This window comes from Meriones unguiculatus, chromosome 1, assembly GCF_030254825.1.
Source record: "Meriones unguiculatus strain TT.TT164.6M chromosome 1, Bangor_MerUng_6.1, whole genome shotgun sequence".
Taxonomy (NCBI): Eukaryota; Metazoa; Chordata; class Mammalia; order Rodentia; family Muridae; genus Meriones; species Meriones unguiculatus.
Window position 1 is genome coordinate 55,060,891 of NC_083349.1, and position 13,888 is coordinate 55,074,778.

At 44.7% G+C, this 13,888-nt stretch overlaps 1 protein-coding gene across 10 annotated transcripts in view; it reads right to left on the bottom strand.

Moving 5' to 3' along the window:
- Sorbs1 (sorbin and SH3 domain containing 1) overlaps positions 1-13,888 on the bottom strand; it is a 226,129-nt gene that overhangs the window by 39,607 nt on the left and 172,634 nt on the right. For 5 of the 10 annotated variants that reach the window (XM_060389143.1, XM_060389165.1, XM_060389157.1 and 2 more), the window contains 3 exons: positions 11,364-11,429; positions 10,720-10,821; positions 6,671-6,720 (listed from right to left, as the gene is read on the bottom strand). In XM_060389143.1, the coding sequence (XP_060245126.1) occupies positions 6,671-6,720; positions 10,720-10,821; positions 11,364-11,429 (218 nt within the window). The remainder of the gene's footprint in view (positions 1-6,670; positions 6,721-10,719; positions 10,822-11,363; positions 11,430-13,888) is intronic. The other 5 variants (XM_021633052.2, XM_060389188.1, XM_060389186.1 and 2 more) reach the window with 2 other exon arrangements.

Here is a 13,888-nt window from a genome sequence, read left to right on the forward strand (position 1 = left end):
TGGTACCAGAACCCAGGAATCAAGGAGGAGAGGATCCTCCTGAAAGAGGCAGTGCTGTCTCTGCTACATTCGTCCAGTACTAGTACAGCCCTCATAACTGCCCTACTTCATACTCATCACTATTTCGGGGGACCTGCCTGAAGCTACAGATCCCTCTTAATTCTACATAGCATGGATGAAAGCAATTTTCCTTTCTCACCTGAAACAAACAAACAAACAAACAAAATCACTGGAACCCAAAAGACAAGAAAATAAAGTCTCAAGGCTGAAAAACACGCAAATGAAGGAAGTGCCAAGGAGCCTTCTGGGTCCCCTCTCCCCCTGAGAGAGAATCAGGCTGAGCTGACTTTTTCCCATGGCTTTGTCTTGATTTCCAGAAGCCCACTGGACTATCCCCCATCAGGATACCCAATCAATATTCTGAATGAGTAAGTGGCTACCTTTTCTAAATGTAAGACTTGGCATACTTGGGCTGATGAATGATATGTCTTAGTATGTAAAACCATGATTTAGAAATTCCTTTAAAAAAAAAAGTGATTTAGAGATTCCAACATCAGTGGCCAGGAACTATAACATGGTGGAAGGATCTTTACTGAAAGTCATCATGGTAATGGTTGGCTGTTATCACAGGTACCCCTCAAACCTGTCTGCAGGGACCATCCATACCTCCAGAGAAAAGATTTGGCTTTCTTAGGCTCAGAGGTTAGGCCTGGAGAGGTTCTGCCCATGCAGCTTCTGGTCCACAGGGTATGCTCATAAACACTCCACCCTCCCACCTCAAGATTTTGATGAAAAAAAAAAAAATCAGCTCCTACTAAAACTGGTGAACCCTGAGGTGGTTCTATAGATAGCACCTTCAAAAAGGTGGACATTCATCTAAACTGGCTTTTACGCTTTGGGTTTCCTAATTAAAAATCAGTGTAACACCACATTTTCTCCCTTTTGTACAAACCTCAACTGCAAAACTATCCACACATAACTGTGCCTTTGTTAACCCCCACCTAAGGGGACTGAGGACTGGCGTGTGGACCCTGCCTAGTCCTTGGCATTGAGGTTAACTTGAACAACTTCCACCATGCCACCTGTGTGTTCTGAATCACTTCTCCCTCAGTCAGAGTTTCAACCCATCTTTATTCTCTCACAGTGCCTGGCCTCACCTAAGGCCTCTACCTCAGCAGCCCTAAGTACTCCCCCACCCAGCCTGCCTGGTGTCCATGTCCCACCCGTATTTTCCTGCTTCCCACAGAATGACAAGCCAGCACTCAGGAAACCTCTGGGAATGCAGTTACTACAGCCAAATGTTTTGTTTCTGATACCGGTGCTGACAAAAGAATGTTTTCCCCAGATGCCTAAGGTACACTGAGGTACATTATTTAAGAACAGTATCTGAGGGCTTTTTAAATACGTGTTTTTAAAGATATCATCTCCAACAGCTGCTCTAATGTTAGGCCATTTGTTCCACTGCTCAAGAGAGAAAACTGAGGACCAGAGCAATGACTGCATTTGCTTAAGGGCACAGAGTTCATAGGACTTTGCTATAGCTAAAAACATCAGAGCTGAGAAGTCACACTGGCTCCTTGGCTACGAGACAGAGATACAACCAGAATTAGCAGCTACTGACATTAAACAAAAGCAGTCATGTCCAAAATCCCAGCTCTGAGAAGTCTGTGTTGAGTCAGATTTGGGTCAGACTGAGCAAGCCAGAAGACAGGGCAGAGAACTAAAGCCTCTGGCTGAGAAGCAGAGCTGGCTGTGGAGTTTTAAGAGGTTTCAACAAAGACATACTCCCTGGAAGAATAAAGTGAGAGGCAGAGCAAACACTCTCAGTCCACTGCTTCCATGTGTGTTAGCAGAGAAGTCTGGGAGCATGGATGCGGTAGTGAAAAGCAGGGCTCCAACAGAGAAGGCACCAGATGAGACGTGCTTATGCTTAAGTTGTTTAAAAGTTTGCAAACAACTTGATTTTCTTGGCTTCAGTTTCTTTCATTTGCAAAATCATGGTGAGACTGTCTAGGAAATCCACCAGCAAACCTGTACACCTTTCATTTAGACTCCAAGATGACTGCCAGGCATATCCCCTGGATGTTCTTCAAACATCTCCACCTAGTATGTCCTAAACCAAAGCTGGCTCTGGTCAGCCCCCTGCCCTGACTCAAGCAGGAAGCCTAAGAGGTCAGCCCTTTTCCCCTCATTTCTCCCTAAACTATCAGCCATCAAACTTTGCTTTCTACATCAATTCCTTGCCCTCTCTACTCCCCAGTTGTTATTTCATTATCACTTATCTGTGATCCTGCAACATGCAACCCCTCTCAGCCTCTAGCCCCAACTCCCTCCCATCACTGTTGGTATTATAGCGAGGAGAGATGCGGAGACCCAACATGTGTTGATTTACTAAACAAGTATTTATTGAGCACCTTCTATGTGTCAATTACTCTCATAGGTAGAAAAACTCAACAAGGGACACAACTGACAAAAGTTTCCAGCCCAGGAGGGTGGCCTGGCAGTTAAGAGTGCACCCTGCTCTTGCAGAAGACCCGAGTTTGGCTCCCAGCACTTCAGACAGCTCACACCTGCTATCACTCCAGCTCCAGGGGATCTGACACCGTCTTCTCTTCTCTGAGGACACTCACCTCTCGAGCACATACCCTCACACAGACATACACAAATACACATAATTTTAAAAAAATGATAAATCTTAAATCTTCCCTGTTCAGGAAACAACCTAGGAACCTGCCACAGAGGGCCTCTGAAAGGCCCTGCCCTGTAGACTATCAAAGCAGACGCTGAGACTTACGGCCAACTGTTGGGCAGAGTGCATGGAATCTTATGTAAGAAGTGGGAAATAGTAAGAGCTGGAGAGGACAGGAACCCCACAAGGAGAGCAACAGAACCAGAAAATTTGAACACAGGGGTCTTCCCAGAGACTCATACTGCAACCAAGTACCAGGCATGGAGATAACCTAGAACCCCTGCACAGATATAGCCCATGGAAGTTTAGTGTCCAAGTGGGTTACACAGTAATGGAAAGAGGGACTGCCTCTGACTTAATCTGATTGGCCTGCTCTTTGATCACCTCCCCCTGAGGGGGGAGCAGCCTTACCAGGCCACAGAAGATGACAATGCAGCCACTCCTGATGTGATCTGATAGACTAAGATCAGAAGGAAAGAGAGGAGGACCTCCCCTATCAGTGGACTTGGGGAGGGGCATGCGAGAAGAAGGGGGAGAGTGGGGCCGGGAGGGGAGGATGGAGGGGCTTATGGGAGGATACAAAGTGAATAAAGTGTAATTAATAAAATAAAATTAAAAAAAAATCTTCCCTGTTCAAAAATCATTTGACTTTAGGAAGAAAAACAGGCAACTGTCATTAGTGTAGCTTTGTGGAAGGGAGTCTTACAGTCCTCTGGGAGTTCCATCTTATGGCACTTTGTGATGGATAAAAAAAAAGAAAAAAGAAAAAATCCTTTTCTTTAAAAATCTAATAATATGATGTTCTTGTTCCTTTTTTTCTTTTGTTTTTGTTTGTTTGTTCTATAAAGCCTTCCTTGGTCCCTCCTCCTCCAGACAGTAAGAGGTGCCCACCCCCTTCTGGATCTCAGCATTACACCTGCTGCACTGGATTCAAGTTACCCAGAACAAATATACTTTATACATTGAACCTGGCAGGTTGTATGTTAATCTTCCTAAGCCTGGTGTCCAGTAAAGTTGTTTAACAAATGCGGGTGGACTAAATGATTCTAAAGTCAAATGCCTACACGCACATTGGCTTCTGGTGTATTTTTAGGGGCTGGAGAATCTCCAATATTTTATATAGTTCTTCAGGTTGTGTTTTGGTCTCATATTAATGAAACTAGTTTCTGCTGCTTCAGAAGAACAGCTTTTCCTTGAGTGCCACCTGCTGGCTAAACAGGAGTAAAGCTCTTTCAGTTAGGCGAAAACAGCTTTAATACCCTGAAATGATAAGAAATGGTTAGATGAAACTACAAACTTAATGGTCTGGAAATACTTGGAGAATAAAATACAAAAACCAGACACACACTGTGACAGTAACTATTGAAATGCTAGTACTGCAAAGAGTTGTTTACATTGTATTTAAGAGCTCAAAATTGGCAAGCTTTATTACACCTTCAGCTACATTACAAAGTTTGAAGCAGCATAGATGAGATTCTACTTCTGACACCTGGCCCAGAGTGTCACTGCCCCTACACTGGGTAGAGCACTCACACATCAGCTATGGAACTGTCCTAGTGTCCCCATTCCCTCACCTATCCACTGGGGACTGATGATGACACCTGCTTCTGGGATGCTCAGAGAAATAAATGTGAAGAGAGGACCTAGCTCAAAAATCTGTAAACTTAAATGTTGAGACCCGTGTTCTTAACCCTGACTGACCACAGTAGTGACTGTAAATACTTTTCACCCTTACATACTTCATCCCACTGACACTTTGTATTTCACTTACTATATTCATTTTAAGGGCGAGGGGATTCCCCCGGACAGTCAAGTCATACCAAAACTCCTGTTGTGATAAACAGCATAGCGCTGGCAAAGCTAGGGAATTCACTGAGCTGGGCACTCAGCCGGGGAAGCAGTTCAGGGAGAGGGGTGAAGAGGCAGGGGCAAGGCCGGGGCAGCCCTGTTAGCACTGGTCAACTCTGAAGCAAGGGGTGCCTAGGAAGTCTCGGTTTAAATGCCCACTGCAACCAAAATGCTCCCCGTCTCAAGTTTATCAGGTCTCCCTGGCACCCTAGCAATGGGAGGACTTGCCCTTAAGGAGTTTATAGTCAGCAATTAGGGAAGTATACACAAATAACTCGGGGGGTTGGCAGCAGAAGCCAGAAGAAGCACTGACTGGAGCCTGGGCAAAAGAAAGTTCAGTCATTGCTTGTTTACACAGCTTAAGAGCTTACAGTCTGCTACGGAACCACTGGAGCAAGATAAGGATAGCCCTGGAAATGCTCAGTGGGGATAAGAGCTGCATGGAAAAGCCCTGGGAAAGGCATTCTTGGAGAGGATCAGAGTTGGGGGAGTTTGTGGTTATGTAAAGAATGGAATCTGCCTCTAGGTGAAGACCAGGCCCTGTCTCCTCCTGTAAAGGCTGATCCGATGGGGAGGGTCGGTGGCCTGGCTATGGGAATGGCCTTTAGTAAGTCAGGTTCGCCTTATGATAATTCCCAGAATTCCCACCCCAAGCAGTCCTTGGGGATCTAGCTACCAAGGTTCAGCTCGACCTGTGAGCCTTTCTGAAACCTAACTTAGAAAGGTGTGACTATTTTCTTTTGTTTTTTCTTCTTTTGTGTCTTTCTTTCCGCTGCTGGCCAGGACTCAAGTATGCTTTTAAACTCCCTTACTCACACCTTGGGCTGCCTTACTTTTTCAAAAGCTCCCGGCTGGCCACGTGGCTGCCCGCTGCCAGGTGGCCACCTGGAACTGCCTCTATCTCCAGCAGCTGTGCTTTTGTTCCTTCTCCTTCCTGACAGCCACAGACTGACCGCCAGCCTGTCCTGTGGTTCTCCTTTTATGTTCTAATGCCTGCACTCAAGCTCCCAGGCATATCCATTCTTAAACTCTTTTATTAAGGAAACTAGGAACTAAGAGGGGACCAAATTTCCCAGGTATCAGAAGGCAGCTCTGTTGGGACACTCCAAGATTTTCATTTCTTTCCTGCCTTTTAAAATTAATTGTCAGAGAAAATAAAGCCCTTCCTGTAACCCTAGACAGTATCACACACTCCATGAAAAAGTGTATGGGAATACATGCACTGTGCAGCCAAAATCTTTTTACTGTTGTTGTTGTTGGGGTTTTTTTGTTTGTTTGTTTGTTGGTTTATTTTTCAAGACAGAGTTCCTCTGTAAAGGCTGTCCTAGAACTCATTCTGTGGACCAGGCTGTCAGGCTGGTCTCGAACTCAGAGATCCGCCTGCCTCTGCCTCCCTGGGATTAAAGGCATTCACCACACCACCTAGCATGCAGCCAAAATTTTAAAAATTGGCAGAATTAAAAAAAAAATGTCCATGTGACAATCTAGGCCCTACATCCTGCATGGCAAGGCCGGCCTGAGGACCAATTCCACTACCTGCTCCTCTATCTTCATTCCAGGTCGGGTACATAATAGCTACACTCCCTTCCCTCAGGGATACACTGAAGACAATTTTGATTCCAATGTAGACAAGTAAGCCAATAAGACTGCTAGACAGACGCACCTGTAAGCCTGATAACCTAATTAGATTCCCAGGATTCACAGTGAAAAGAGAACTGACTTCCAAAGCTTCTCCTCTGACCTCCACAGCCACATGCAGATACCACACACATACATGTGCGAAGAAAGTCAAATTAAAATAAATACAAACAAATAAATTCACATTCCAAAAAGACATCAACCTGGGATAAAGCTATCCAAGGCATCATGAATCACTGTAAAATTAATTTGGAGAAAGAAGAGAGAACAAGAGATAACCAATTTGAAAACTACAATACCATCAAACTACTGGAAGACAAAGCCCAAAGCATGGGACAGCCCATTCCCCGGGGCCCTCCCCAGAGCTAAAGGCTTTGCTGCCTACCTCAGGACACCATAACACAGATACAAATCAGGGTCCAGACCACCAGCCTTCCTCACCCTTGTCTAGCCCTTGCTGCACTGAGCCATGAAAACACAGGAGTGGCTACTTACTATCCAGGAGGCTCTGAGGTAATGTCTGGAGTCGGGCTGACTGCTGAGCTCTGTAAAAGTCAAAATGAAAAAGGAACAATGTAAAAAGAAAAGAAACCCAGTGATTTGTGTTAACAGGTTGCAAAGCAAAAAAAATAAAGTAAAAGGGGGGAGGAACACAAGTCATTACAGTTTGGTCATATAGACAGTGCCTCTAAGGGCAAGAGGCTTGGACACAAAAACTTTGGGGCTAGGAAAGATTTGGGGGTACCAGGCTCTCATCTTTTGCCCCATAGGAGATGCAGCCAAAAAGATAGGTGAGCCTGGACGTGGACTTCAGCTCACATTTATTATCCTCAGCTGCAACCCCAGGGAGGAGAAGCCCCTTTATTGTCCTCCCCAATCCTCACACGCCCTGCCAAGCCCAGTGTAGATCCTTTCATGCCCTCCAAATGCCACACCCAGAAGCAGGCACACAATGTTCTAGGTAGAGACTACATCTTAAAATGCATTTTAAGATGATCACACCGTATTTACACAATTCATTCATGCCTGTAGATTGGAAAGTGTTAAAATAAAGACACAATTTCTCAAAATGCAGTAACAAATACTGTCAGTACAGGTTGTGGGATGCGTCCTAAAACTACAGGCCACTGACAAAAGGAAGAAATCAGCCCAGAGGTACTAGAAAAGGAAAGCAATGTAATTACATAATTCAGAGGTTCTTTTGTTGAACTGAAGGGGGAAAAAATGCCAACTGTTCAATGTACTGTGTTAAATAAATCAATGTAGAAGTTAATTTTTACAGATAGTCCTATTTAATAATGACTGTCATCTCTACTAATAACCATTTTAAGGAAAACAAATCACCTGGAGAAGGGAAGAAAAGAAAGAAATAGAAAATGGAGGGAAAGACTGCTGTTGGATCAAAGAAGAGACCACAGGAAAGGAGGTGGCTTCACTGGCGGCTCTTCGATTAGCCTTTGGCCTGCAGAAATACATCCCCAGTTGTGAGTCTGGGTCCTTTTCCCTTAGAGGCACTGCTGTCCCAGGATGAGTCTTGCCTTCCTTTCCTCACCTCACAAAGGCTCTGCTCATTCCTCCTACCATCCCCTAGCCCTTCTCGCTATGTTGGTACTGCCTGCCCACCTCCTGTCATGGGGCTCCTACCTCTTGGCATTTGCCCCATACTGGGATTCTGCTTTTGAAAAATGCTGACACAGCCCTGTTAAGTCCTTCTGGGAACATCACCATCCTCTCCTATCTTCTCCTTCCCTTCATCCACATCTCTCTTCCCCACATGTCCTCAATAAGGCTACACCCCTGCAGGATTCTCTGATTCCTTTTCACAAACTCTAACGCCCAGAAACAAAAGTCTTTACAAATTTCTATAATCTGTTCTGTGGACCTATCCTAGGAGTTTCTTTTTAAAACTATCTATTTGTTTACTACTGTGTCAGAGAGAGTATGTGGGCCATGGTGCCCATAGCGGGGGCCAGAAGACAACATCGTCAGTTCCATCTCTCCACTACTCCATCCAGTTCTGGGAATGGGACTGGGGTTGTCATGCTTATACAGCAAGCAATTCCACTCACTGAGCTACCCTGCCACCCCAAAATCCATTTCTTCAGACCTCTCTGCAGCAGCTGGGTTGTTCTGCCTTTCTCCTCTTGCTCGATCATACATTCCTCCATCTCTATGAACTGTCCTTCCTGTGCCTCTCCTTGTCTTGTTAATGTCACCCAGCATCCCAGTGAATAGCTGTTGGTCCCTACCTCTCAGTCTTTCGCATGCTGCCAGTGGATGTCTTTATCGACTCCCAAACCACCACAATCACCACCTTGCAGGCAACTCTGATAAGCTTTTTAAGCACATGCCTGCTTCCTAAGATTTAGTCTTACAGTTTCTACGCCTTCTGGATATCCCTACTTGATCCAAATCCAGCCCCTCAGGAGCCAAATACTCGAAACCAAACCCATGATTTCACCTCTACACTACGTCTCCATCTAGCTTCCTTCAACATACTGATATCCTTACTCTTTTGGCTGCCTGGCCCAAACCCTGAAGTTTTCTATCTCTTTGCCCCAGCTCATCATTCCTCATGCCAACTACTTAAGCTGCCCCACTGTAACTCTCTTGGCAGCCTTTCTCCATCTATCCTCCCCCTCCCCCATGTTGGTGTTAACACAGTGTGGACTCCCACCACTGTCTGCTTGGACTACTGGAGTGGCCTCCTTACCTTCTGACACTAGCATTTTTCTATCTTCAATTCAACTTCTCTAAGGGAATGTCTCTCCCCGCCCCCTCTCTTTGAAAGACCTCTTTAGCTACACCAGTGGTCTGCAGGAAAAACCCAGCATCTTCTTAGTCACAGACTTGAGTCTACACTCTTCCCCAAACCTGCCCATCCCCACTGTTCCCACTCAAGATTTCTAGTTGAGCTGACCTGTCTTATTCCTTTGAACATGCACACTCAGAAAGAGTGTTTCCCAAGGTCTTCAAAATGGATATCCTTAGTAAGTTTGGACTCAACTGTCATGTCCTGAAGGCAGTCTCTTCTGCATGTGTACAGAACCCCTGAAAGCATATCTCACATATGTTTAAGACTAATAGCCCCAGTCAAATGGCCAGCAGATGCATCAGACACTTCTTGCACCATGATGTCCCTGCAGGGTTCAGACCCTAACAGAAGTAGCTGTCAGCTCTAGATGTGTCGCCATCTCTGCATAAGCTGCAGATGTTTGACTACCATAAAAGCATCTCTTGATTCACTTTGGCCAACCTATTACTATAGACCTCTCTTCCTGCATGTTGGCCATTGTTGTTAGGGCATACCCACAGACATAACTTACTCCAGAACAGGTTGGGACAGTTTCTTCCTTGAATCTTTAACCCTACATAGTTAAACCAGGCCTCAGTATCCACCCTGGTTAGAAATCCAGAATCCCACTGCACCTTTTCCACCTCCATCACCTGTGCTTCTCAGCTGAATTTGTGAAAACTTACCTCTTTGCCTCCTTTCAGGAGAGCCCACCCAATCCTGTCTCCATTCACTGTTAGCTCTCTGGAGCCCGAGGAGGCATCCATGACTGCCACAGCTCACTGGCTTCCCACTCTTTTATTCCAGACCCACAGGAAGGCTATCATAAAACCCTAGTTTCTCTGCCATTTCCTGGGTTTGAGTCTCTAGCCACTCACCTAACTTTTGTGCCCAACTCCCTTGAACCAGTCTCTGGCCCTGTCTCAATAATGTTTACATCTAGCACAGACCCGCTGTCAATTGCACGTCTCCTCCCATAGTCTGTGGCCCTTCCTGGCCACTGCAGCAGTATCCACATCTGATTTCTGATTTCTTCTAAAGCCACTCTTTGCTCATAAGAGTCTCTCCAGTTTTATCTGGGAACCCAGCACACACTTGAGTAAACATTCAGCTTCCCCCCGAAAGCTTGTTTACCCTGGGCTGGCTCTCTCCTTATCCCTTCCTGCCTTTTAACACAGCCCCCTTTAAAAATACCAACACAGGCGCAGTTTCCAATGCTTGTGTCCAGGTAGTTTGATATCTGGAGTATGTTTTCTATTGTGAACCTGCTGACCTTTCCAATGAAAAACACCATCGCTCTGACAACGTCTTAGCCCACTTACTGCTACCATGTCTCTCAAAATGACCTCTGAGGTTGGCTTCTCCCAGGGCTACAAAAAAAGATTAAGAAAAACTGGCTCCCCAAATAGCACTCTGGAAATTCAAAGAAGGCAAGGGAAAGAACTTTTGAAGGTCATCGAAGATGAAATATGGGGCATGGTGAGTAGGTGAGATTTTAAATCATCAATCATACTGTATGCATTTGAAAAGCCCTTTAAGGAAGATGCCAAGCTCCAAAGGATTCCAAACAAAAAATTGACCCAGTACATGTGCGTGTGTAAACAGGATTCAAAAAGCCATGCATCTTAAAGCTAGCAGCGTCACCCTCTGCCATCTCCACAACAGGAAAACCAAAGAACAGAGAGGAAAACAGAAAATAAGAAGCAGGGCTTGAAAAGGAACCAACAGCAAGAGAAAAACTGGGAAATACCTGTGGCGGGTTTGCACTGGGTGATTTATTAATCGTCTCCACTTTCTCTAAATCTGCCTCTAACTCTGTTTGGCAGAAGTTGAGATCTTTTTCTAGATTAGTCTGGTTCAAGAAAGAAAAGATGAGAAAGAATGTTTTAGTTTAGAAAAAAGACGAAGGTATGGAAGGTTAAGTTTGAAAATGAGGTGGGTTTTGTGTGTGTCATATTTTAATAGGGTCACAGTAGACTGATTCAATCACAAGATATCTCTAGAAATTAGTTTAAAGACATGAAAACAGAAAGAGCAACGTCAGGCAAGTTCAGTGAAATCCTGAGTAGTAGAGCTTCAGAGATCTATTCTAAGTCTAAGGAGAACTACAAATGCCACAAAAACCTACCTGGGAGGAAAGGCCTGCTTCCTCTGTGTCAGAGCATAATGACTGTGACAACAGTTGTTTTAAAAACCTCTAAACATTAGTATATGTCCCACAGACTTTATTAAATAATTTCACCACCAGGCCAAACAAGTTACTAAGTTAAAAGCCAAACCAAACCAAACAAACAAACAAAAAAGATTCAAGAAAAGAACACAAACCCACAACACACTCACGGCACCCAAAACTAGAAGTCTAGCACACAGTCCGCGGAGGAGGCACGGAATTACCTTTCTATCCTCTCTAGGAAGGATAGAGCAGTCTCCAGGAGTATAGTCCCATATCTTTTTGGGAGGCTGACGGGAAGCAGAGGAGGAAATGAAGAAATGAGCATAAAGACATAAAGACAAACATGGGGGCTCAAACAAAGAGGGGCACGCTAGGAACCGGACCAACACAGAAAGGTGAACTTAAAGCAAAGGGCTGGGATCCTGGCTGAGGACACAAAGCTGTCTGCCCCAGGGAGCCTTGAAATCCCTGACTAGGGAGTGTGTTTAAGTTTCAAGAGTAAATCAACCCCTGATTCTCAGTATTGAAAATCTAAAATTAAAAAGAAAAAAAAATTTAGAACAAATTAGAAACTCTAATTCTTTCCTGTTTTGTTTTGTTTTTCAAACAAAGATTGACACTGGAGACTTCACATTTTTGAAGTAGTCTTGACTAGTATAGAAAAATATTCATTGCATGTTAATCAATGTACAAATATTCATTGACTCGGCCAATGGAGGCTGACCTGAACTAAAGGTGACTCTCCGGACTGTGGCAACAGCATCCAGAGTGGAGTTCAAATAGCGCATGTGACCATTTCATACCAGCAGCTTAACTGGCCTTTCACAATTTAAGTAGAGTTTGTTAATACCACTAATACTAGAGGTACGCCCTGCCCCACTTCCTCCTCAGCAGGTCAGAGGTCGCTCTGCTTGCTCTTTATCCCTTCAGGAACAATTAGAGAGCTGGAGATCTGCCAGGAGAATGCTGTAGCCTTAACAAGGGTGTCTGTGTGTGTGTGTGTGTGTGTGTGTGTGTGTGTGTGTGTGGTGAGAGCTATGCAAACTTCCAGAGACTTCTAACTCTGAATGTCTCTCTCACAGAGTGGATGTTCTGGACTGTACCCCGTGCTGACATCTCCCATACTATGACCTCCTCCAGGGAAATCAGAAACAGGAGATCATTAAACGCTCCAAAGATTCCATAAGTTTAATGCCAACTAACTCTACAGAAGCCTTTGAAGGGCTTAACATTGAAAACCACTGTCTTGAGTCTGTGGATGGAAATCAAGTCAATTTCTGTAGAAACTGGAATGGAAGGGAGAACGAAAGGTGGGTCCTCACGTTCTCTAGAATACCTCTCCAAAAGAAGAGCAGACTGATGCTGGCAGCTGCAGGTCCTCCACATATGTGAGTGCTGTGTTTAGCAAAGTCAGTGATATGGCAGCTACCATTCAGTTTTCTGTGCTTTATATACTGGATGGCTGTCTAGGAAGTAGACTTTTTACACGTTATCCCTACACCTCTCTTTTTCCTTTGTCACAAAACTCCATAAGCGAATGCCTACAAATTAATTTTGCTTCAAATAATTACCACACCTGCAATGGTTCCCTGAGTCTTGAATTATTTGGTTTTTTGTTGTTGTTGTTGTTGTTGTTGTTTTCCATGGCAACTTAGTGGGGTCAACAATGAGCATCTTGTTGCAGCAGGAATACAAATGGAGCCCAGAAACTTCCAGTACCAAAACTCTAGTGGGTTTTACTCAGGAGTAATGGCCTTGAGTTGGCATGAGAGCAGCAGCGGCAAAGCAGAGATGAAAACCTGTGTGGTTGGCAGACGCCTTCTTCTCATGAATAGCTAACGCATCTTCCAAACCAATGACCGAGGCTCCTGCCTTACCACACAGTGCACGCCGCGCTTTGCCGTAACTAGAATAGGGAGAGAAAAAGATTTCTCTCTCTCCTACCTCCTCCCTAACGTGTGCTGGTTCAACCAGAGAGCAAGCCCACCCTGGGGATGTCTCAAGCCATACGTAAATGTCCTTTCACTGAGGTTCCAGGACGTGGGGCCCATGCTCTTTAGACAAATTATCAAATATTAAGGCTATACAAAATGGAATCCCTCCCCCAAGAGAAGGAATTATTTGACAACTAACTGTCCTCCTGTGTCCTCCATGTTTACATGAGGCGAGTCATACAGTTTTTGGTAGAGCTGTTATCTTACCAAGTTACCCTCAGGACCTGTTTACTAAAGGCTGGGGATCTGAAGCTCTGTCTAACAGCAACAAACACTGTTTGCAATGAGAGATTTATGAAAACCTAGCACTAGTAATAAACTGGTAAAGAGAGTTCCCTAACTTTCATAAAAAGGTAATATTTCAGATTAAACTAGTTTACTTATTTGGTAAATGAGGGGATGGCTAGCAGTCTGTAGATACTGAAAGGGGTTTCAAAAATCATTGGTACAAATTCTGGAAAAAAGGAATTTAAAATGAGTATCTCTTGCTTTCCGTGAGAACAGCGTGGCACCGCTGCTGTGCACTGCTGTGCACATCAATCATAATTCTTTGGAGGGGACCACACATATAAAAAAATAATAATAATCAATAAAGGAGAAGAAATGAGCTGTGTGCACTGTGCATCCGAAGCTCTGGGGGAGGGAGAGAAAAGCGAAGAGGAGTTGGGCTAGATGCTTCCTCTCCACTGTCCCTAGGTGGCGCTCTACAATAACAGAAAGGGGAAGTGGGGGAGATCATGCCTCCAGGAGGG